Source organism: Mangifera indica, chromosome 16 (genome assembly GCF_011075055.1).
Source record: "Mangifera indica cultivar Alphonso chromosome 16, CATAS_Mindica_2.1, whole genome shotgun sequence".
Taxonomy (NCBI): Eukaryota; Viridiplantae; Streptophyta; class Magnoliopsida; order Sapindales; family Anacardiaceae; genus Mangifera; species Mangifera indica.
Window position 1 is genome coordinate 4266077 of NC_058152.1, and position 24269 is coordinate 4290345.

A 24269-nucleotide genomic window follows, 5' to 3' on the forward strand; every position below is an offset into this window, starting at 1 on the left:
ATATATATATCTATTGTATATATATATATTTGATGTGTGTCAATATATTATTAAATAATTTTGAATTAAGAATATAGTAATACTTAATCATAGGATGATATATATAAATGTGTATTATTTTTTATACTTAAAATAGATATATATAATATTACTCTAATTAATTACTAATGTCATTGAATGAAATATTTGTGTTTCTCCATAACTGTCATACTCACGCATGCTTAGCTACTTATTATGCGTTTTTGCAAATATATAACAAATGGAAAAATCATCAATAAGACTAACTCTTTTTATTTTTGTATGATACGACTTGTATCTTAATTTTTTCATTTTGAGTGAGGTCTTCACTTACTTAACATTAGCATGAATAATGAAATCATGCAAAAAAATAAAAAGAAAAATAAAAAAAGAAAAGAAAAGAAAATCCATTCACACCTTTTAAAATTAATAAAATTACAAACGCCTTGAAGAGAGTTTTCGTACTCGAAATATTCAATTAGTTGATTTACAATCCTCCACATTAATTCTTCATTTTACCACTCACTTTCAAAAGGAAACCTACTTGCATGCAACCACATAAAATACCAAAAAAATAAAATAAAACAATAATAATAATCCTTCTCATTTATTGTAAACATGTTTCATAGTTTTTTCGTCCACATAAAATTGCAAAATAATAATTATAATTTCCCTCTCATTTATTGAAACATGTTTGTTGGTTGACATGATTTAATTTTATTCATTAAAGAAATTCTTGCGTAAGGATAACATAGAGGAAATACATTTAATCCATGTTAGATAATCAAGCCATTTTAAATATGTCTTAATTGTGAGGACCCAATATATATTAAATGGCCATTTTAGACACGTCTGTACTCAATATTATAGTGATCAAGGACACAAATAATACAATAAAATTACATAATGTTAAACAATTTTATTGAAAGATAGTGACAAATCTCACATGTCATGGTTATTTGGTAACAACCTAATGCAACACATGTATGCATTTTCATTATACTAACTTGCTAGAGAAACTCATATAGATGATAACTCCGGTATCTATAGAAAAAAGTTTTTTAATAAACCGTGGTGCATGTGATTTTTAGATTTCATATCATTGGAGCACTTTTTACACTAATCAGCTTAGGTTGACATTAGCCTAATGTAGTCTTTTTATCAAAGCTATCAATATGGCAGTTGTGAACTATGTCAAAAAGTGTATTAAGGTTATGAGTAATCGTCATTATCACTTTTTGCAACGCGAGAATTTGTCTCAAAGCTCTTCTTGATAGGTGACTTTGATGTTTTAAATTTGTGACTACAATGAGATTGAATTATTGCTTAATTCTAGTTGTATCAAGTCAATACTTTGAGTATCAAATTATTTTCTCAAGAGTTGATTTGAGGTAAATACTATTTTTATGCCTCAACCTTGATAAGATATTAGATGATAAAAGAATTTTATCACACGATAAGTATATTATTGATAAGTTTACATATTCCATTGACTTTCTATCATTTGGGTGGTTATGATATTTTGGTAGAAAAGTCAATCTCGATATATAATTAGAGGGTTGATCTAATCGTAGGTTGATAAAGATTTTGTTTACTATCAATACGAGAAAAAACTATAGATCACAAATAATAGGGTTTGACTATCTAGATCTAAATTGTAATAGGACATAGATTAATTTATGAGAGAGAATGTATGTTCCATATTACGATTTGAGCATCCTTGGTCCCCGTTAACAAACACTGGTTCTACACATTGGGCAAAATATTGACTAGGGCTTTGTATTGATGATCACTTGTTTTGTGTGAAAAATAAATTGAAACTTTATTTTGCCTTGGCCAACATAATATTTATTACTATTTATTTTACATAGAATTACAATATAAAATTCTCAACTCTTTCTACCAATCCACTCTAAAAGATTGCTAGCGCCATCTTTATGTCCTCTACCACTTCTTTGCTTTCCATGGTGATCTTACTGCCCCGTGTGGACAAGTTGTGACCTTGCTTTATGCTTTGATTCATATCCCTGATATAGGGTTAAGATTTTGTGCTTTTGAATGAAAATTTTTGAATTTTCACTGCATACTTGTTCATTTTATGCATAAAAATCCCAATGGATTAACCATAAATTAAGTCTTTTTCCATTGACCTTCTACCATCCATAAGGATGATATCTGTTGCTCTCTACTATCTAGGAAGGAACCCCTGCCACTATTTCCACGTTCATGTCATAGCAGCTTGGGCCACTTCCATAGCCACTACCACTACTACCACCACCACCACCACCATACCTTCGTAACTCTCACCAAGGCCACCATAATCACCTACTAGAATACATCCTATACAACCATAACACGACCGTATCCTTCATATAAACTAATTTCACTTGCAACATGTCCTCAATAGGAACTGACTCTGACTTTATATGACTCACCTAACCTATAACCACCACTCGCGCCACCACTGAAGGCTCTACCTCCGAATCTACCATAAGCATCCCCCAAAACCACTTCCACATGTTGGCTTAGAATTATCATAACATCTGCAAAAGCGTTTCAGTGGGTTTGGTTTCTTTGGTTTTTCCTTGATCTCTACCTATAATAGAAGCGGAATGTGTACACACATTATTAGGCTTTTATCATATTAGACAAATAAATTGTAATGCTTCTTAACCATGCGAAGTTATAATCAATAGACAAAGAAGTAGATTTACATATTAAACCTTCATATTGCGTTATAAACATGATCGAAATCGTGATTCTTATATGGAAGATGAAGTTGATGATTTATCAACCAAACAATCCAATCAATTATGTTGTTGGATTTGATGATTGGTTTTTGTGAGATTGCCACATATTAGGCTTTAGGCAACACTTAACTCGATTACGTTTTCTAAACTGTTGCCTAAAATGATATAAACAACAATTTTAATAATATTGCATTAGAAAATTAACAATAAGCTCCAATTAAAAAAAAAAAAGACCGTAGCATCATAAGATATAAAGTAATGGATTTAATAATCATTGTAATAAACTAGATTTTTTGGGATATAAAACAACAATAACACCTCCACCAAATTGAATTATGAATGGTATTATGTAATGTTGGAGCTGAATTAAGCTAGCTCCGCTTACTTGAGCCAAAGGGTGTTTGACTTGGTTTAGTTCGAATTCGACTTAAATTTATAGTATAAATATATAGTTCGAATTAATGATTTAAATTCAACTCAAATTCATAACTTGAATACGTAGTTTGAAATGGGGCCATATCATAGTTCAATTGTAGAAAACTAGTGCTTATAACTTACCATCTATAAGCCCAAGCTCCTTCTATAAAATACCAAGTATAAGAAGCGAGGGTTTTAGGTACATTTCTCTCGCTCTCAGAAGTTCAGGTCACTTCTAGAGATCTATAGCCACCAAACTCAAAATGGTAAAGGGACGCCAAGGAGAGTGAGTCAAGTCTCTTATCTAACCTTAATCCCTAGCTCTAGTTATTGATTTTTCTTTTTCCCTACCATGAATTTTGAAGCTCTTTTGTTCGTTCATTTTTGCAGACTATATGTAAGAGGAACCATCGTCGGATACAAGAGGTAAATCTTTTGATGACTTTAGATATCTCGTGCAGTTATAGATCCTTTTTATCACTTGGATTTAGACTTGCTTTTGAAAGAGTTATGAATTAGGTTGTAAACTGAATTAATTAATATTGATGAAATATTATACAATTTATAGTATTATATTATGGTTTGAAAAGGAAATATAATCCTATGAAACATAAAAAACAATATACATCAAATCATAATAGTATCTAATCAGAATTAGATCAAATCAATCAGAATTGGATCTAATTATAATTAGACCGAATGGAAAAGTATATATTATTTAACACTTTCTTTTAATTGCAGTGAGAGCTCATAAGGCTACAATTGAAGACTCAAGGAGAGAAAATGCTCACGAGACAATCCTTTGGTAAAGATATCAACAAGCTGAGAAATAGTTGAGACATGTCGAAGTTGAATGGGCCCACGAGCAACTAACTCACAAATGAAGTGCAAATCGATATCACTATGCAGAGTGCGAGCATGAAACACTGGATTAACAGCCAAGTACAGAGCATACTAATTGTTATGAAACACAAGTGGAGATGAGTGTAGCAGAATAACGAACTCCTATAGAAGATAACAAAACCACTGAACATCAACAATTACATGTGCAAGTGCCTGATATTTGGACTCTACACTAGAGTAGGATAGAGTAGCCTGGGCATTCCAACAAACAAGGTTGAGCCTAGGAAAATACAACCACCAGTGATAGAATAGTATCGAATCATAATCAGATTGAATCAAATCAATTAGAATTGGATTCAGTCATAATCAGACAAAATGAGAAAGCATATATTATTTAACAGCCTTGCTAGCAATAAGTTTGGTTCATTTAGATTAAATAATGATAGTATGATAAATTTAGATTGATTTTTGTTTAATGAGATACTAAGAAATCGAGTGGTTACCAGTTAGCCTCTGTTTGGATATGAGATAATGTTTTTTTAGTGAGTCGTGTTATTGGTTTACATTTTCCTGAAACAGGAAAGATATGCATTTGTATTGCTTTGAATTTTTTGTGTTCTTTTATTTTTGAGTTCTCTGTGTTATTGGTTTAAAAATATTTTTTTGCGTTACTAGGAAAAATATTCAAGAGAACTAGAATTAGCACTTGTTTGGTATTCAATGTTTCATAAATTGGCTCAGTTCGCAATATGTTAGATTTCTCCCAGATTGAGGTCAGACTTCCTAAACAGGGTGGAGGTTCTGAGGTAGTCAAAACATGTTTTGCAGCAAAGGGGTTTACTTTTGCTGCTAGAACAACTGATGGTCCTGGAGAATTTGGTTTTAAGCAAAGGGATGACCAGGTAATCTGTGAGACATTATTTGTTCTCAAACATTGTTTTGCACTACCTATGAGTTCTGTCTGTAAATTTAACTGTGATGCTTTGGCAGGGAAGTCCCTTTTGGAGGCTTGTGCGCAATGTATTTAAAAAGCCTAATAAAGAACAAGTTGATTGTCAACATCCAAAGCCCATTTTGCTTGACACTGGGGAAATGAAGCAACCAAACGTTTGGGCAGTAAGTCGTAATCTTGTTTGGTATTGACTTCCAATTAATAGACTGGAATTTAGTATGCAAAGTTCCAAAAAAAAAAAATTGTTGACTCCAAATTTTAAGGCATCTAAAACTTGAGTAAATTTATATAGGAATTTCAATGTGTTTCAAAATTTGTTGATTACTTATTAGAACATATCTTTTGAATTTAGAATTGTGCAAGTCAATTTGTTGAATTTGTTGATTACTTATTAGAACATATCTTTTGAATTTGTTGAATTTCAAATTGTGCAAGTCAATTTTCTTTTTCTCCTTTCAGGGCCATTCACTTGTCAACAATCTCGTTTCTATAACCTTAAGCTTCCAGAAGTCAATTGTTACAGTTTTTATAAACCAACTTCTAGATGTCTTTTTAGTCCAATGGAGTTGGTATGCCATGGAGACATGATATTTTTGGATTACTCTTAGTTGTATAAACCAACTTTAATAACATGGTGCACTTTTGCTTCTTCTCTCAAAGCTCCTCCACATTTTGTATGTATGTATATTATACTCATTTTAATCATATCGTCTATCTTCACATTTGTAAAAACTTGAAGATACAAATCAAACATGAAATACTTGATGTTGATTGTGCATACTATGTGAATTTTTATGTTACTTGCAACAATTTTTTAATTTTGATTTGTGAGAGACATTATCATAATAAAAAAACTCTAGTTTTTTTTTTTTTAATTTTCAATCATATAGATCCTAAGATAATTATAATTAGTAAATAATCAAGTAAATGGATTTTGAAAATTAAAATTTTCATTATTAATATTACTCTTACCATTATATATATATATATATATATATATATTTATTTATTTATTGTTGTTATTATTTTTAGTGACCAGCAAATTTATCTTTAAAAACAAAAATATTTATCATTGATATTATATTGATATAACAATGAAAGTATTAATCATTAATATTATGTTTAGTGATCGATATATATTATTATAATAATAGAGATATTTATCATTGTTGTTATTTTTAACAACTTGATCTTCTACTCAATTTGTGTTGGATGTAATACAAGTATAATAACCTCTTGTAACCAAATGGAAATTTGTTAAAAGTAAGCACATATAATATCAAATGATCAACTAAAAAAGTATGAATGATCCACTTACTACAGAAGCATTCAAAATTGTTGGTACATCATCCCACGTTGGCAGGATAATGGTCCTTCACTTAAGTATATGAGAGACCTTATTGTCTACTTGGAGATGGACAAAAGGCGTTAAATTCCCTATCGTCTCATAAATCTAATACTACATAATACACAATAGTTATCGTTAGTATTTATAATTGTCTGTATTAATCTAACTAGATGGATTATATGATGCTTATGTAGAAAGCAATAGAAAATCCCATCAACAAGTAGTTAAGCAAAGGGGGTGACCTCTTTTAAGGTGGGTACTTTTATATACATTCATCTTAGCTTGCATGTATGCCCCGTCGAATGGAGTCTACTATCTTAGTCCATACTACCGAACCCCAAGGGTAACAGTTGAATACATCAAGATCATTGACTAAATATAATATGCGATCTCAAATAACATTCCTATTGTCTGTCTCTAATAGTTTAACATGCAATAAATACAATACCACAAACTTGACAACATCCTTGTTACTATATCCCTATATTTGTGACTCAACTACCCTTTCGGTGTCCAAATAAGTTATTGACTAAACACTTGAAAAATATTCCTCCTTTAATTAGGGTGTTTCTAAATAATCAATGTAGGTTAACACATCTATATTATGCTTGAAGACAAGACCTGTCACCATAGCAAACTCCACAAGACTGAAACGGACAATAACGCCATTTATTCTAAGACAAAGTTTTCTTGTTATATCCCTACGGTTAATTAAATGAAATAACATTATATGTATAACTACGATGCTAAATCGAGTGTCCACCAATCCTAAGAACCACCCAAAACATGTTGTTTGGAACATCTTTCTTTGGGTCATCAGAAGTTTTTCGTTTATTGTTTATGGTGCTCATTGTGTCCTTTTTCCTATGGGTGTCATTTGCACCAGAAATGCATGGGCCTTGTGAAACATGTATGCATCTTCGTGATAATTGATCCCAAATCCCTAACAAAATGACAAAAGCATTCATTGTATAAACCAATACTGTGAACAGAACATTTTAATGCATGTTGTGAACAATACTTCCAAGTGAGGTCGTCTAGTCTAGGCAAGATTAAGTTCTCATCAACCTGTTCATTTAGACTCCCTAATATAGCAGATAGAAATGAAACAATTTTATCATATCACAACTAACAAATCAATCACATATTCGTATATAATATTCTTTTGGACACAAATCATGCATTTCTAACTTTAAAAATAATCTTTTTCCTAAATCCAAACCTTAGATCTAACATATGATCGAAAAGGGCCTATAGAATTCATAACAAGCTACATAATGGGTCGGCTCCTAGGGCAAAATCTGAGTAAGGTTGAATGTTTTGGAAGTATATATATGTGAGCTCGTGAACTTTATGCTCACTAGACTAGGCTTGTTAAGCATAATTGAGTCGAGCTTGTTATTAGCTCGCTATGCTTGGATCATTAAGCGTATTCAAGTTTAGCTCGTGAACAACTCTCAAGTAGCTCAGCTCGTTAAGTATGTTTGAGTCGAGCTCATTAAGAGCTTGCAAGAGCTCGAGAACGAGTTGCCTTTTTGTTCCGCTCGAGGATCTCGATCCAGGGCTCGAGCTCGCATGAACAGTCACCAAGCTTATTTGAATTCAAATTCAGCTCAGTTTGAATCCATCCATGCTCCAATGGCAAGACTTGAATCTATAAGGTTGATGCTTGCTCTGACTTGTTTTTTAAAGTTCAAATTGTACAAGATGGATGTAAAAAGTGTTACACTGAACAATGTCTTGACGGAGAAAGTATATATAGAACAACTTACTGGTTTTAAAGATTCTCATTTGTCTGTTCATGTGTACAAGCTTAAAAAGGTGTTACACAATCCTAAATAGGCTTCAAGGGCCGGGTTTGAAAGACTAACCACCTTTTTTTTCCTGATCATGGTGTTTAATTTCACTTTAAGGTATTAAAAGTCACAATTTTCGAAACTATATGGGGCCGAATAAGATTACTTATATTTCATATAACAAAATCATAAATCCCTTCCTCAGCAAACATTTGGACATCTACAAACGATGACTCGTCAACTTCTGCTAATTGTTGTTCATTAAATACTGTTCGTAAACCTTCTTCAACCGCAATTATTCCACATATCTCGCCCAACGATTTGCCTACACGTAAAAATACTCAATTTTCCAAGAAGTTGTTGTCATCATTGTCACTCTTTGATAATTGTTTCTCTAACAAAACAGCAACACTATACTCAATTTTCAATTTTTTGTATCGGGCAGCAAAGAATTTTTCTTTTTGATTTTTTTCTCTATGTCAAACATAGTGACCACGTGGTCGCAACTTATTAGTTGGTGGTTCATGTTTTATTAAAAAAATCTTCGATATTTTTAACATGATGCAATTACTATTCTACCCTTTGCTTGTTAACGTTAACAAGAAAATTTGGATGTAAGGTGGTATCAAGTTCTTTTTAAAGTTCAAGGGTGACAACTGTCATTTTGACCAAAAAAAAAAGAGAGGGGGACATAGTCATTCTCCCGTTATTAAATGCTACAAATTAATTAGTAATTTTTTGGGTCCTTTAAACTTATTTACAAATTTGACGCTACAAATTAATTAGTAATTTTTTGGGTCCTTTAAATTATTTACAAATTTGACATAATAAAAATAGTACTATTAAAAGTCTTATTCAACTTGTCTTGCTTGAATTTTTTGTCTATTTTGGTTGGATGCTGCCCTTCAAATGCTGTTCAATTCAGGTTGCGTTATTGCACATTACTATTTTCTCAATTTTAGTAAGCTTTAACATATTAAATTTGTTGAAAATATTACTAAGGGAGAAGCACATATCGAGCTGCTTAAATTTAGGATGAACCAATCTACGATTGAGAAGCAGCTAGAAAAAGAGCCCCAGCTCCAGAGCCCCCATGAGAGTTTTCAAATTTTACATTTTCTGAGAGTTCAGTCCCTAGCATTTCCCATATACTGCTGTGCAAATAATTTCTGAAGAGTCTGTAGTGCTCGTAAAGTCCACCTTCAACAATTACTACACTTCTCTTATGCTCAATTCTACCAATCTTCTTTAGAATCCCCACAATGCCAGCTCCTACTAGGCGTGCTCCACGTTCTGCAACAATGTCACAAACCTCCACCACAACGTCTCTTGCCATTATACTAGAATTTGTTATCTGGAATCAATCGATTTAATAGCCACGTAAGTAGGACTATTTGGTGAATTTGTTTGAAGAGTCAAATTTAACTTTCAAATTACAGTAAATGAACAAGTTCACTGTAAAGAAACCAAACCTCGAAAATTTCCTCGAGTTTTTTACCGACGACTTCATGATCTTCAGATGTGTCTTGATGCATGATAGCCATATCCGGTGAGCTAAACACGAAAACATATCAGAAATATTATAAACATGCTTTTTTTTCTTTTTTCTATTGCATACCATACTTATAAAACAACTTTTAATGTATCAACTAAATTGGGCTACTTTGTTGCAACTGATATAATACACCGGGATAAATCTTTGATACCTTAATTGGTACGGAACTCTAAGTTTTGGAGGTACAGTATCTCCAAATAAGGCAGTTTCTTGGGCGATCTTCAGTAGTACTCTTCTCACAATTTCTCCCAAATACATTCCTGAAATTAGCTTTTCAAAAATCTGGGACAAAAGAAAGATTTGAAACAAATGAATTGAACTTATGGCAATAAAGACATTTTTAACATATATAACTTGCCATACCCTGGAACCAGGATTCAAGCTTTCAGCATCTAAATAAGCATCAAATTCAGTTCTCGGAATATGGGGGGAACTGAAGTTTCCCCATTCCGTGCTAATAACCTGGAATGCTAAACATGAAGATTACTACTATGTTATCAACTACACATATTCAATAAAATTATGTGTACAACCTTTTAAGAATACAAATAAGTATACATATGATACATCAATAATGTGATTAGATAATTTTAAATTAAAAAAATAATATTCAATCATATAATAACACATCATATAATTGAGTATATATTTGTGTACTAAAAATTGGATACACACAATTTTGTTTATAGATGTTGGTTCACATTAGTTGATTACCATCTCGCCTGATTTGGGTGATGGGCCTTCCCAACTAGCGACTGCTTGTGGTGATTCAATATAGGCAGCATTTGTGCCCATTCCAAGAGTAACAGCAGTAATAGTTTCTCGGTCATAGTATCTACCTCCAGCTAGATTTCCAATTGTATCATCAACCTGCTCAAGATCTTAGCCAAGATAAGCAAGAAAAACTCCTCATTTGTAATGCGGAACAATGCTATTACTAGACAAAACAGGCCACTATATATGAGTTAAAAAGAATCAAATGGGCAGAAGTTTTTTTGTTACCAATGCATGAACACGAATGTTCATGTTAAGTTTCCCCAGAGCTTGATTGACTTCAGCCACGAGTGTTTCTCCAACCTGATTTCATTATGTCAAGTTTCAGTTTAAGAGAACAGAAGCTTCAAATTTTGCTGTGTTCAAATGGGAAAATAAAGTACTTTAAAGTTTTCAAATGTGCAATATTTGCACCTTCTTTTCATACAAAGTGATGGCCACCTCTAGGTTATTGTAACTAGAACACTTCGAAGCAATAAAAATGGCAAATTCCTTATTACCAACACTTAAATAAAGATAAGCAAACTTAACTGCATCATTAACCGCAAAACGCTTCCACTTTATAGCAGAGCCAGAGGTTGATGCAACTTGCTCCACTGGATATGACAAGATAAAACCCAATTTCTTTTCTTTTTGTGGAGCATCATCGTCCTCTGGATGTGCAGAGACAAATTTTTCTATCTCTACAGCCATGAAATCGTATAATTCCTGAAGACACCAGGAATTCAACAAAATCAAACAAGACGTCCAGCATAATTTTTTGTAATCACTATATCTAAGATACCAATAAAATCAAACCTGTGAAGTTCCAAAATTCACATTAGGAGGAATATGAATCTCCTCCCTGTGTAAATCAGTAATAGGGTTATCGTTTCCTCCAAGTCTCGCACACAATATCAAAATATTGGTTCCTCTCAAATTTATTCCATAGAATAACCCCTTCTCATCCCTGCGATAAATGTTATATCAAGTAAACTTAAATGGCTTGACAAGAAACAAAATTCATGAATTTCCATGTGTCTACCCATTTGGAAGTGAATCAACGTAAGAAACAAGCATATTAAGGGTTTTGTTTGAGTGATTTGATGACAATGAAGCGTGCATATCAGACACCAATGCGTCTGCTATCTGCCATAGCTTGGAGACGGGAGTGGCGCATTCCGTGGCAAATTTGTGTATAATTCTTTGAGTTTGGTTACACTGTTGCTCTTTTCGTTTCCATTGCCTTATAACTGCTGCTACCACCACAACTGTTGCTGCTGTGCTCACTGCTGCCAATCCTACCACTTCCTTCTTCATTTCCGATCAATATTTCCTTTTCTACCTGAGGGTGTTTCATTTCATGAAATTTTATGAATCAGGAATAACAACAGTCCGCTTTTCAAGCGTGGAGGAACGGGTATCATGCTTAATGGATAGGCGTAAGACAAAATCAAGACATGAGTCCGAATAAGCCCACTAACGAGATTGAATTACAAACCTGGCCCAAAAAATATTCTAGTTTACCTATACAAAGAATTGAAGTCTATGCAAAGAATTGAAGGGACAATAAGGAAACACATTTTTTCATTGTTTAAATTCATATTGTTGATATAAATATTTGTATTAATGAAAAGCACGCAAGAATATGATCTCACACAAGAGGATGAAAAATGAGTGGGATTGACTACATGATTGTGTGTAAACAATGATAAGTAAGTTAAAATAGTTTAATCTACTGTTGACGACTCTATATCTACTATTATATTATTAAGTGTTTTTGACTGAGTTTGACAAAATATAAAATGTCACTAATGGAGCTCTTGAAAGAGTTATCCATAAAAAGTTGTGACATTCACAAATAATAAGATTATTTTTAGTCATTTTGATTCATTAATAAGTTAATATAAAATTTGAATTGTCGAATTTGGCTAAGTGTTGAAAGATTTGAGTTTTAGTCCGTTTGAACAATTTTGTGTGAAAGGTAGACCTCTGTTTCAATCATGTCAAGTAAACGATATAGATATCGTGCTACATCAAATATTCAAAAGGTTGGATGACCATTCATCAAAGATACACGACGATTTCAATGGTTATCTTATTTGAATTTTCTGTTTAAGGAACGCATTTCACAAAATGTAATCTCACCCAATTTTTTGATAACATTTTCTTTTTAAGTATATCTAATAACTGAGTGATTTTTCAACAATCTAGTGAAAATTTCAACAACTTGAGAGGGAAATTTTGCATCAATCTATTATTTTCGTTGTTATTCGATTATAACATATTATAGAATCTAGTTTGATGAATGTAGGAGATAGAATCATGTTAAGATTGAAGTTGGATGGATATTAATGTGTTATGTATAGAGGTGTCAATGGGTCGCATCGAGTTGTCTCTAGTGCAGGTCACTGGGCCTAGGGGCTTAGTCGGGCCTAAAGCCCACACAATTGTAGGCCTTTGGGTCAAGTCAGCTAAAAAAATACATGATGTCCACGACTTGTATATAGATTCAAGCCGTGCAAGGCCTTAAACTGGTTAGCCCATTAATTTTAATAAAAAATATTTTTTATATTATAATTATTATTATTATTATTTTTTAAGATTATGTGAACAGTAGTAAGCTTAATGCCTAAGCCCAAGGCTTGATCTTAAAGGTCCACAAGACTAGCCCTTCCTAGTTATACCATTTTTTCGTGCTTTGACCTAGATTGTGGGTCAACTCAACCCATTTGTCATGTTTAGTTATATACGATTCTTATTTGTGGAAACGTGATATTTAGATGATGAAATATGTTTGATTAAAGGTGTTGAATGACAAATTTTTTGTGATGGTAGAATTGAGGAAAACACCAATGGAACCAAAACACAGGAGGTCGTGCCTTGATGAGCCCTCTATTATAGACCTTAAGGGTAGTCTCATGCAATCTAGTTGCACCTTGAAGAGAGTGTGTGTTCCTCCTTATTCCTCTACTCGACCTTAGGAGGCTGAAGCGACCAATAAACCATACTTAGGCTATTTCTTTATAATTGCATTGGTAAATGAGAATGTCTTGCATGATTTTGGGACCTTGCCATGTCAATGAAGCTTAAGTAAGTTTACAAAGTGTGGCACAGAGGTAAACTGCTTTATTTTTATTCCGTAATCTTTGTTTAATTTGCTTCATATACTAATCTGATTGTGGTTATTTTATATATCCATAATTTTTGAGAATGTTTTTGCTCCTCTACAATAAGACTTATCCTGTCCTATTGGGTAGTGATTAGAGTGGGCAAGAAAATAACTAGCTCAAAGGAGAGCAAGTGAAACTTCTTGCACATAAGAACCCCGGTGACAGTCACCCGAGCTCTCCCTTACACATACGAATTTTCTTTACATGTCCATGGTCTAACTACACGTTGGACCATCTCGATCTTCATCCAACCGAAAAAAAAAAAAAACACTAGCAACCTGCAAGTACAAAAAACAAGAATTCAAGAAAAGTTAACACAAGTAGAAAAATTCCTTACGAAAAATAACTGATACTAACTGTTGGGGTATCTTACAAGAGAAACACAAAGTCAAAGAAAAGTCAAACTCCCATAAAAAGCCCCAAAAGCCACCTCCTATGAATTTTTCACCTTTAGTCTGACTTTAGATTCAATGAGGCAAAGCATGCATATACAAGAGAAATCAAGAAGAAAGATTTTATGCGAGGTTCACAATTTTGGTCAAAAGGTAAGGGAGAAACAGTCCGGGGATGTAAAAAGTGCACAACCAATTGTATTATACAAGAAAGTGAAATGATAACACGGATATACTGCTCTAAGTGTATGAAATCATAGTATCGCCAACTTGCACAAGCTAAAAGATACAATGAATTTTTTATGTGAAAAAAGATTTTCAAACTTCTTGAAGTGCTCTTTGCACTCCAAGAATTAAGGGCATTTTTTGTGTAGCAGTTCACAACCTGTTAAAATCCTACTCAAGGAACAAATGTCTCGACTAGTGATAAGTGATTAGAAAGTTTCTATTCAGCATTCAACAAAAAGAAAGAAATCACTTTGAGTCGAGACTACAATTACGCTTCAACCTAATAAAAGAATACATAAGATATTTTCTAAAAAAACATCCTCATAATGTTAATCCACCAAGTAATTAATGTCTCATCTAAAGTAAAAAATGTGCGTATATTTGACATATATCATTATGTGATTAAATATTATTTTATTATTAATTCAAAAATATTTAATCACATGATATTTTTGAATTAAGAATAAAATAATAAATAATCATATAATAATACATATAAGTATATACCCATTTATGTACTTAAAATGAATTTGTATAGTATATTATTATACTATAAATAAATGTAAGATTCCAATTTATTTAGATTTAAATTATGAATATAATTTATGATTATCCTAATTTAGTCAAATTTGATGTAATTTCCTTCAAATTATTCTTGCCCATTTGTAAGTGAAAATTAGGGGAAAAAGAAGAAGCACATATACTACGCATAAAATATTGTATCATCATTCTCTTGTAATACATTCATATCAATAACAATCCCATAGATGTAAACATTTTGATTATTAGGTCAAACCATGTAAAAAATCATTGTCTCATTTATTCTTTTTCTCCTTTCCATTTATCTATATAATCATGTAAGATATACTTAAGTCTTTTTAGATTCTAGTCATTGTTATTATAGTATCTTTTGTGTAAATCGTATCAATTGCTACTATAGTTTATTTTGCACAAGATTTGAAATTATGTGTATCAATTAATGAGGAAAATTCACATCAACACTAATTCATAAAATATATTATCAATATCACATACTGTATTGATACAAGCTGTCAAGTTGTATATTATACGAAGGTCATGACTATATATTAAAACTTTTATCATGTGATTATGCTGCGGTTTGAAGACAAAAAAAAAGTATGAACTTTTACTTTTACATCTTGATTTGCACATACTGAGAGCAGATATTACGTTGGATTCGCTTTAGATAGCAGAAACCCATTATTTATAATAATCTGTCTATATTTGGAAGATTGCTCAATCAAATAGAGTATATTTCAAGTCGCATTTTTTATTGGGTCCTATCGTTTCAGAGAAATCCCAAAAATTATTGTTGCTTTAACTAAGATTATATTAATTACTGGGCATTAATGACATCTTTAAAATTAAAACTGGTTACTCGATTCTCATTTTCCTCACGTTAATCATCTTGTTATTGTTGAAAGCTACAACTATCTTCAAAATTAAGTCAAAAATTGATAAATAATTTTAAATCTTGGAAGCTATAAATGAATTAATGTAGAGAGTAAACTGTAATTACGCGACAAATTGACTTAATATTTATTACAGATCATGATTTAGGGTAAAACTTCCCTTTACCCAAATTCACATTGATACTTATAAAATGTCTATTTAGCGACAAACTATGGGGTCAACTACTAATACTTCATACACCTATAAGTAAAAGTAAAACGTTAATAGGTGTTTCGCCGCTAAAAAATAAAGAAGAATTTCACTTTGCATAATGTACAAGATTATTTTTCAGTATTATCCCATGTCGGTTAGGAAAAGCAATCGTCCCTCATCAAAGAAAGATCACACCATCAATGTAATTGTCTTGCTATTATATAATTGGAATATGAATAAACATCTACAATCATATGTGTATATATTAGGAATGTTTTGATATATAAAATATATCAATAAAATTATATACATAAATAATGATATGTCACTATATCATTAGATATTATTTTATATTTAATTTAAAACTAACCACTCATATAGTGAAATACCATTATTTATATATAAAATTATATGTACAAATTTTTAATATATAATTTAAGTATATAGATAATATATTATCATATGATTTAATTATTTTGAATGAACAATATTATGTGTATCTACTTTGAAAATACAAATGAGTACATATTTATATATATTATCACATGATTGGATGTTATTTTATCTTTAATTTAAAATCACTCAATCACATAATTATACATATTAAGTGTACCTATTTGTGTATTCAAAATAGGTTCATATAATTTTATTATTTTAAATTAAAAATAAAATAATAACTAATTAAATGATAATACATAATTTATATATCTAAATTGTATAAAAAAAGTGTGCACGTAACATTACTCTAACATAATTATTTCACAATTTCAATTGTCATTATTATTATTATAACATCTTTTGTACATGACTTGATATTACATACCTGTAATTGGTGTTTGAAAAAAAGAAAAAAATTGGCATCAACAAATAATAACAATCAACTTAATTCCAGAAAATTTTTCTATTCCAAAACTTTTTTGATTAGTAATACCATATTAAAAAAATAATTGTCTCAGTCTGATTCTCCTAGTTTCTCCAGATTTTTCAGTCTTAACATTTTTTTATAAATAAAATCTTATTTTTAAATTTAAAAAAAGAACAACAGTGTATTTTATAAGTGTTAGAATAAAATTAAGACATTGTTTTCACGCTATATTATAATTAATTGATTTCAATGTTTATTCACTTTCGATACATCCATTACACAACAAAAGGGAGCAGCAGTGGTGCAGCTTCTAGTAAAGTTCATAAAATCCAAACATGCCGCCTGCCATTGTTGCCCACACGTTGCCCTAAATTCTCAGAAATCTTCTTAATATCCCACAAGATTATCGCAACGACCAGACACACGGAGTCCGCCGGCCTCAATTCTTTCTGGAGATTGCCGAAACCGAGAAATCCACCATAATTAAGCACACCATAAGTATATATCAATTAAATACTGATTTAGGTAATCCAATAAGATCCATTTGTTAGAAATATATATGGAATAATCCAGGACTACTTAAATGAACCAATCAACTTAAAAAGAAGCATGTTGAAGGTATAGAAATAATAATAATTTTAAAAACTCCATATTCAGTACAAATCTACAATAAAGGCGATTTCGGTAGGATTTGAGCTTTTTAAATTTTATTTTAATGTGTTCTTTTGCACAATGGAGTACACTGAATCTGTAAATACAATTATTAAAAATTCCCATTTGATCACTACACGCCTTCCACATAAAATTTAATTACATTGCAAATGATGTGATTATTTTAAAAATATTATCATGAATCACATAATCACATAGTTCATATATAGCATTAATAAAACGTCACTTTCAAATGAATAGAAAATGTTTTAGAGTGATGGCAACTAGTTACTTCTAGATTTAATTGCAAAAATCATAACCCGTTTTATTATTTCCATCTACTTTCGGAGTTTTCATAGTTTGTACTTAATTGAAAGTGAAAGAATAGAAAAGTGCTCGAGAAGAATAGATGAATGATTACCAGCTTTATTGAGAAGAACTTTGAATAGCAAAGGACAAAGGAGTTATTCCCATCTAAATATTATTCTTTTCTCACGTTTTCACTTATTATCTTTTAAAAATTTAAATATTCATTTATGAATTATTAAATATATTAGTTTTAAAGATAAAATCATTATTTCACCAGTAATATTAAAAATAAACTAAAATTTTATCTTTTTTATTCCTTAAACTCTAAAAACTAACAATTTTTCTCTATACTAAATTTAAAAAAGTAATATTTCTCCCCTAAAATTTTTTCATTCTCCGACACCCTCTCCATTCTCTTCCTCTGGTGGTCACACTCTCCCCATCTCTCTCTCTAATCGACTGTCGAAAAGCTAGGAAAATGAGGCTTTTGGATGTTTTGTTTTCCCAACTTTTGGACTGGAGGGAGAGATAGAGAGAGAGCGATGCTAGAGGAAGAGAAAGGAGAAGCTGCCAAAGATAGTGTCGAAGAATTAAAAAAAAAACCCAAGGGAAAAATGCTACTTTTCAAAATTTTGTTTAGAGGAAAATTATTATTTTTTAAAATTTAAAGGAAGAAGAGATAAAATTTAAAACTAACAGATTTGATTAACTTTAATCATTTATGGGTAGAAATTTGAGTTCTTAAAAGATAATAAAGAAGTACTTGGGAAAGAGTAATTTTTTAATGAGAATAAGTCCTCTGGCCAATAGGAAATATAAGAAAACGTGATGATCGATGCTATGTCTTTGAATACAAAATGTAGTTGGATTATTAATAAAGAATAAGCTATTTGACCCTTCATGTGAAAGCAAATAAATGAAGTTGTACATGTTGGGTGGGGTGACCACAACATTTCGTAACATTAAACAGCTGAATCTTGAATTTTAATTACGGTATGAATTTTTGAAAAGTAAAAATAAGGAAACTGGTCTCACACGGAGCCCCATCCTGAAGCAAGCCCCTTTCTTTTTCATAATGAAGTTACCTTGTGAGCATTGGGTTTTGTATACAATAATAAATGTTAATTATTCATTTATTACTTAATGTTGAAATACATATATAATCCACATTACTTGGTAAAAGAAATATAAAAAAGAAAAAAAATAAACATATTCATTTTTAGGTAGATTTAGAAATAAAAATATAACACGGGGCCCTAATAAATTATAATAATAAGAGTATATAATTATAAGTTGAACGGCAATATTATATTGGCAAAGAGGAATAACGTGGGGCAAGGACCAAAGCGGCAGAGACTTTCGTCCTAGACCTGGAAAAAGACAAAGACGCCGCCTACAAAATGAACAGATATAATCGAGAAGGGAGACTCATTTTCACACACGCATGCCACTTCAACTTTTATGTTAAACGCTATATAAAATTCTCCTTCCTGTCACTGGAAAAAGAAAGCTTTAATTCTCTCTAAATATTCAGGTAAACAAATTCCAAAATGCATGCTATGCATAGTACTGTGTCTCCTAATTAATTCTTAACATCTGAGAATTCTGTGAAATATTCCTGCATTGTTTTTTCATTTTTGGGTGCAATAAAAAAGATCTAGGCCTTGTCTTGGAGATGTTTATTAAGCATTGTTGTTTTCATAATTGCTTCTTAAGGTCTTCATAATTTGATGTTCTTTGGTTGTGTGAGTTGGGATCGATCTTAATTTGATTTTTCCTCATTTTCCTTTGAATTTCGAATCAAGTTTTGATCACCATCACATGCAGTTACATATATGTATATTTGACTTCACTGAAATGCAAAGCAATACTATAAATATCAGGAGTTGCTTGAGATCAAATCAAGGTTTAATTACTAGTTCTTCGTTTACTCTTTCAGGTTCAATTTATAAGATCCAATTCTTATGGAAATCGCATCAGCTAAATGGTTATCTGAACTGGTAAGACAATTTAACACACGTTTTCGTTGTATGGGTTTGAATTTCTTCATTTGGTTGATTGTTTGATGGTAATTCTGATATGATTCGTAGGGAATGGAGGATTCTGCCTTTTTCCATCAAGAGCAAATGGACTCTCTTGATAACCAGCTATATGGAGTCAATTTTTCGCAAATCACACACAGCAATCACGGTTTTCACCCTGAAGCGCCTTCTCGTCATGCCCTTGTTGAGATGTCTACAAAACAAGCGGATAGCTTGAACTCTTTCACGGCTGAACACATTTCTTCTAATGCTTCTCCTTCTTTCATCTCCTCCCAAATTATTTCTTTTGGGAACTCCTCCGCCGCATCTCCGCCTATTTCTGATCTAGTCTCCAGTAGCAAAGACGCCATGATTCCTAAGACTGAGCCTAGGACTTCTTTATATGCTCAAGAGCATTTAGTTGCAGAAAGAAAACGCCGCGAAAAGCTTAGCCAACGGTTGATAGCTCTTTCAGCTCTTGTTCCTGGACTAAAGAAGGTATAACAAATATCTTTTGACAACTATTTCAACGATTCTTAATTTATCTAATTATTCAGTCTCTTAAACTCTTGTTTCCAAAGCCAAAAAGGGAATGACATTCCTGTGACTGCAGTTGGATTAAATTATATCTTGTGTTTATTTGCAGACAGATAAGGCTTCTGTCCTTGGAGACGCTGTCAAGTACTTGAAACAACTTCAAGAGCGTGTGAAAAAGCTTGAAGAACTGGCAGCAAAGAAAGCAATGGAATCAAAGGTTGTGGTGAAGAAATCTCGTCTCTTTATTGAAGAAGATGAAACTTCTCCACCTGATGAGAAGTCTTGTGACCAGTCCAATCAATATCTCCCTGAAATCGAAGCCAGAGTTTCAGATAGGGACGTGCTTGTTAGAATCCAATGTGAGAAGAACGAAGACTGCCTTGTAAACATACTTAAAGAAATTGAGAAGCATAATTTAACTGTTGCCAAAAGCAATGTTTTATCATTTGGGAACTCTACTCTTGATATAACTGTTGTCGCACGGGTAAATTCTACCTCTAACCTCTTTGTTTATTTTAATTTTTTTTATGTAGATTAAAGAGATTAACGACCACCTTCCATTTATGTGTTGCAGATGGACAGTGAATTCTCACTTACAGCGAAAGATCTTGCGAAAAATCTTCGACTAGCTCTATTGCATCCATCTGCCAAAAGAAAGCTGTGCTGATATTGTGACTCTGAAGATTACATATGTATACAAGTAATTCTGAAACGACGTGTTAAAGAAGACTGTGTGGAAGAGACTCTAATTTAACCATAATTAACTCTTAATTAGAGAACATCATTATCTGCTTTGTCTTTGTGGATTTATTGAGTGAAGTTAGGTGCTATATGTACAAACTATGTTTACAAACAGACACAATATAACTTTTTTTCTTATGAATAATATTGCGTATACAAATAATAAATATAAATTTATATACAAACAATTTTATGTATTATTTTAGTTTTAATTTTATATGATTTAATATTATGGTTATTTTTAATTTAAAATTATTAACACTTTTTTAATAATTTTATTGAATAGGCAGACCCACCATTGTAGCGGGCAAAATTAAAATTAAAAAAATAAATTATTCGTGTGTAGAACTGCAGGGATCCATTCTGCAGACCAATGGCCACTGGTCTTTTTCTTTTTACTCAGTACTCCTACTCCCGTATAAAGCCCACCTCCCTTTCCTACTCCAATGGCCAAAAGACTTATTCTGAGCCATGATTTGGTGAATTCTCAAACTCTTTTTTGTTAATTTTTAAAAATTTAAATACTCATACTTTTATTAAAATTTATAATTAAGATTAACAATAAAAATGTTATCTAACTAAAAATATTTAAAAAAAACTAAAAATATATCACATTTGTCTTCTTTAATTTAAAAATTTAATAATTTTTCTTCACCCAAAGTTTAAAAAATGATTATGTCTTCTCTAAGGTTTTTTAACTTGTCGGAGATGACGAAGTTCATCGAAAAATGGTGACAAAAAAAAACTTAAAAAAAAATTATCATTTTTTTAACTTTGAGCAAGAAAATATTATTAGATTTTTACACTAATGAGAAAAATATAATAAATTTTTAATTTTTTTAATATTTTTAACTAAATGGTATTCTTATCTTTAATTTTAATTATAAATTTTAATAAAAGAGTAAGTATTTCAATTTTCAAACGCTAACTGATGAAAGTTTAAGAATTCACCTAAGCAAAGTTGGTAGTAAGTCTTTTGGCCATTTTTATTTGGCAAGGTCTCCACTAACTTGTAATTACACGAGCCATCTGCCCATGTTTTTCACTTTCCTCCTTTTTCTACCCCTTGACTTGTGATATTTTAGAAATTGTAAATGAAACATGTCACTGCTTTTTAAATCAAAAATCAAGTGTAAAACGTAACTTTGCTTGGAAAACAACATTTGCCTCCTGATAATAAGTCATAACTGCTCTCGGTAAGTCAATTTTGTGGTGCTATAAACTCAAGGTTTGAAGGGCCGAAACACATATTCCCACTTGTCCATCTTTCAAAATTTGAAAGGCCAAAATACATATTCCCACCCAAGGTTTGATGCAAACCTCCTCCTATCTGTTAATCATCAAAAATCTAAATTCTCACTTATAAACTGTTAAAATTAATAAAAATAGTTAACTTCAAGGATAAAATCTTTATTTAACTAATAATATATTAAAAATAATAAAATACTATTTATTTTCCCCTTAAGTTTAGAAAACTAATAATGTTTTTCAAGACAAAACTTTGAAACTTACATTTTTTCCCTTAGGATTTAGAGTTTTTCTCCCTTCCCTTTTTTAGTGTTAGAACCAATCGGTTTCTCTCTCTCTTCCTTTTTCGGTGCCTTTCCAACGTTTTCCTCCTATGCATAGTCTTCCTCCATCGTCTTCATCATCAGACGAAGATGATTCACAATGGGGGGGAAGACATCAGAGAGGCACTGGAAAAGGGGAGGGAGAGTAAAGTTGGTTGGTTCTGGCATTGAAAAATGGAGGGAGAAACCCTGGGGGGAATGTAAAATTTTAAAGTTTAATATTGGGAGAAAATTATTAGTTTTCTAAATTTAGGAAAAAAATAGATAATATTTTATTATTTTTAATATATTACTAGTTAAATGAAAATTTTACCTTGTAGTTAATTATTTATGTTAATTTTAATAGTTTATAAGTGAGTTTGAATTTTTAATAATTAATGGGTAGGAGGCTGTTTTTGCATCAAACCTTGGGTGGGATATAGTCATTTGGCCATTTTGCAACAATAACGAAAAAGTTTTCAAGATATCACATCAAGTAGAGAACTATAAGGTCAATTAGCTTGCAAAGGTTACATTCATGCTGTTTCCGCAAAAAAGACAAATAGTCTTACGCTCAGCCCTCGTGGTTGAAGTGTCCACGTCTCTCTTTTTCGAAAGAAAAATTGTCTATGGTCACCCAATTACCTAATTGTTCATTATTAATCAAAATAAACTTTGTTAATCAAATGTTGGAATCTTTAATAATAAATTTCAAAAGGTAAATTAAGTCAAGAAAAATATTATTGGTAGAATCCATTGCTTTTCTACTAATTTGATTCTGATGTAGCTACAAAGATTGCATACTTGCTCAGATATGTCCGAACCAACTAATTGAGAATATTGATAGTTCGTTACAAAATCAATAATTTTGACCCATAAATCAGTAAAATTGATAAAATATTAGAATTTTAACTTACCTAAGGTTTACTTGTTTGATCAAGCAAGGCAGGCTGCCCTGGTTACCAAAAATAAATTAATAATTTTAACTTTGAGAATTATAGCATTTAAGTTTAATTAATAGTTAAGAAACCTGCTTTTATAGTTCGAAGCTATCTATACTTTTTTTTAGTAGTAGTTAGTGTGCAGGGATAGAGGTGTTAATGGTGTTATTGTGCAAGGTTAAAGGAAACGGTGCGTTTTGACAAATTGTAAATTGCACACGTTTTATTAGTGGCGAAAATAACAAGGGAGGTAAATGCTATTCGCTGATTTCTCTCTTCAGCTCAAAATCGAGGGTTTTTCAGAGGCTTCCATCAGACATTGAAGCTATTCAGATCAATGACTCTGATGGTCTGATTTGGAGACCATATTTTGTATGGATTGTTCCAACTTTTAGTTAAGTTTTTTCTTGTATAAAAACAAATGTATGCTCTTTTTCTGTGTAACGAGAAAAGTCCTTCAGAAGTTATGAAACATTTTTTTGAGCATTTTTCTTTGTTCAAATCTTGGTGCTTGTTAGTTTCTTGAGTCTCAAAAATGAAATTTTGAGAAGGTTGGATATATAAAAACAATAAAATTATGTGCACAACTTATATATACAATTTTATACATAAACAATAATATATCACCACGTAATTAGATAGTTTTAAATTAAAAAATAAACAATACATAATCATGTGGTAACATATTATTATTTGTGTATAAAATCATGCACATAGTTTTATTCATACAAAAACCTGAAAATTTTAACTTTTTTAATGGTTCTTTCTATACCCACAAATAAACAAACTAAAATCTTGTTGAT

General features: G+C 31.3%; 3 protein-coding genes across 4 annotated transcripts; 2 read left to right on the forward strand and 1 right to left on the reverse strand.

Annotated features, from left to right (window-relative positions):
* Positions 1-3394: 3394 nt before the first annotated feature.
* On the forward strand, positions 3395-5686 carry LOC123199796 (neutral ceramidase 3-like). The gene is made up of 5 exons (XM_044614853.1): positions 3395-3471; positions 3576-3611; positions 3927-4930; positions 5019-5144; positions 5440-5686. Exons 3-5 carry the CDS (start codon positions 4778-4780, stop codon positions 5566-5568), a joined length of 408 nt encoding a protein of 135 aa, XP_044470788.1. The 5' UTR covers positions 3395-3471; positions 3576-3611; positions 3927-4777; the 3' UTR covers positions 5569-5686.
* A 3483-nt stretch (positions 5687-9169) lies between these two features.
* On the reverse strand, positions 9170-11752 carry LOC123199606 (probable hexokinase-like 2 protein). The gene is made up of 9 exons (XM_044614636.1): positions 11478-11752; positions 11252-11402; positions 10985-11161; positions 10682-10756; positions 10394-10549; positions 10043-10141; positions 9831-9961; positions 9597-9678; positions 9170-9478 (listed from the first exon to the last, which is right to left on the reverse strand). The coding sequence occupies exons 1-9, from the start codon at positions 11750-11752 to the stop codon at positions 9170-9172; spliced, it is 1455 nt and encodes a 484-aa protein (XP_044470571.1).
* Positions 11753-19130: 7378 nt separating this feature from the next.
* On the forward strand, positions 19131-21069 carry LOC123199797 (transcription factor NAI1-like). Of its 2 annotated transcripts, XM_044614854.1 has the most exons (5): positions 19131-19210; positions 19616-19676; positions 19767-20195; positions 20344-20718; positions 20809-21069. In XM_044614854.1, exons 2-5 carry the CDS (start codon positions 19641-19643, stop codon positions 20899-20901), a joined length of 933 nt encoding a protein of 310 aa, XP_044470789.1. In that variant the 5' UTR covers positions 19131-19210; positions 19616-19640; the 3' UTR covers positions 20902-21069. The 2 variants fall into 2 exon arrangements, with proteins under 2 accessions (XP_044470789.1, XP_044470790.1); XM_044614855.1 differs by lacking the exon at positions 19131-19210 and having other exon boundaries at positions 19579-19676.
* The last annotated feature ends 3200 nt before the right edge of the window (positions 21070-24269 follow it).

What these genes read in the sequence shown, in the direction of transcription:
- LOC123199796 (XM_044614853.1), top strand. Translation starts at nt 4,778, where the DNA reads ATGTTAGATTTCTCCCAGATTGAGGTCAGACTTCCTAAACAGGGTGGA. An exon ending in TTAAGCAAAGGGATGACCAG is followed by an intron (nt 4,931 to 5,018) that starts GTAATCTGTGAG and finishes ATGCTTTGGCAG; the next exon opens with GGAAGTCCCTTTTGGAGGCT. An exon ending in AGCAACCAAACGTTTGGGCA is followed by an intron (nt 5,145 to 5,439) that starts GTAAGTCGTAAT and finishes TTCTCCTTTCAG; the next exon opens with GGCCATTCACTTGTCAACAA.
- LOC123199606 (XM_044614636.1), bottom strand. Translation starts at nt 11,752, where the DNA reads ATGAAGAAGGAAGTGGTAGGATTGGCAGCAGTGAGCACAGCAGCAACA. An exon ending in GTTTTGCGGTTAATGATGCA is followed by an intron (nt 10,757 to 10,984) that starts GTTAAGTTTGCT and finishes TAATGAAATCAG; the next exon opens with GTTGGAGAAACACTCGTGGC. An exon ending in CACCCAAATCAGGCGAGATG is followed by an intron (nt 10,142 to 10,393) that starts GTAATCAACTAA and finishes TTAGCATTCCAG; the next exon opens with GTTATTAGCACGGAATGGGG.
- LOC123199797 (XM_044614854.1), top strand. Translation starts at nt 19,641, where the DNA reads ATGGAAATCGCATCAGCTAAATGGTTATCTGAACTG. An exon ending in CTAAATGGTTATCTGAACTG is followed by an intron (nt 19,677 to 19,766) that starts GTAAGACAATTT and finishes TATGATTCGTAG; the next exon opens with GGAATGGAGGATTCTGCCTT. An exon ending in TTGTTCCTGGACTAAAGAAG is followed by an intron (nt 20,196 to 20,343) that starts GTATAACAAATA and finishes GTTTATTTGCAG; the next exon opens with ACAGATAAGGCTTCTGTCCT.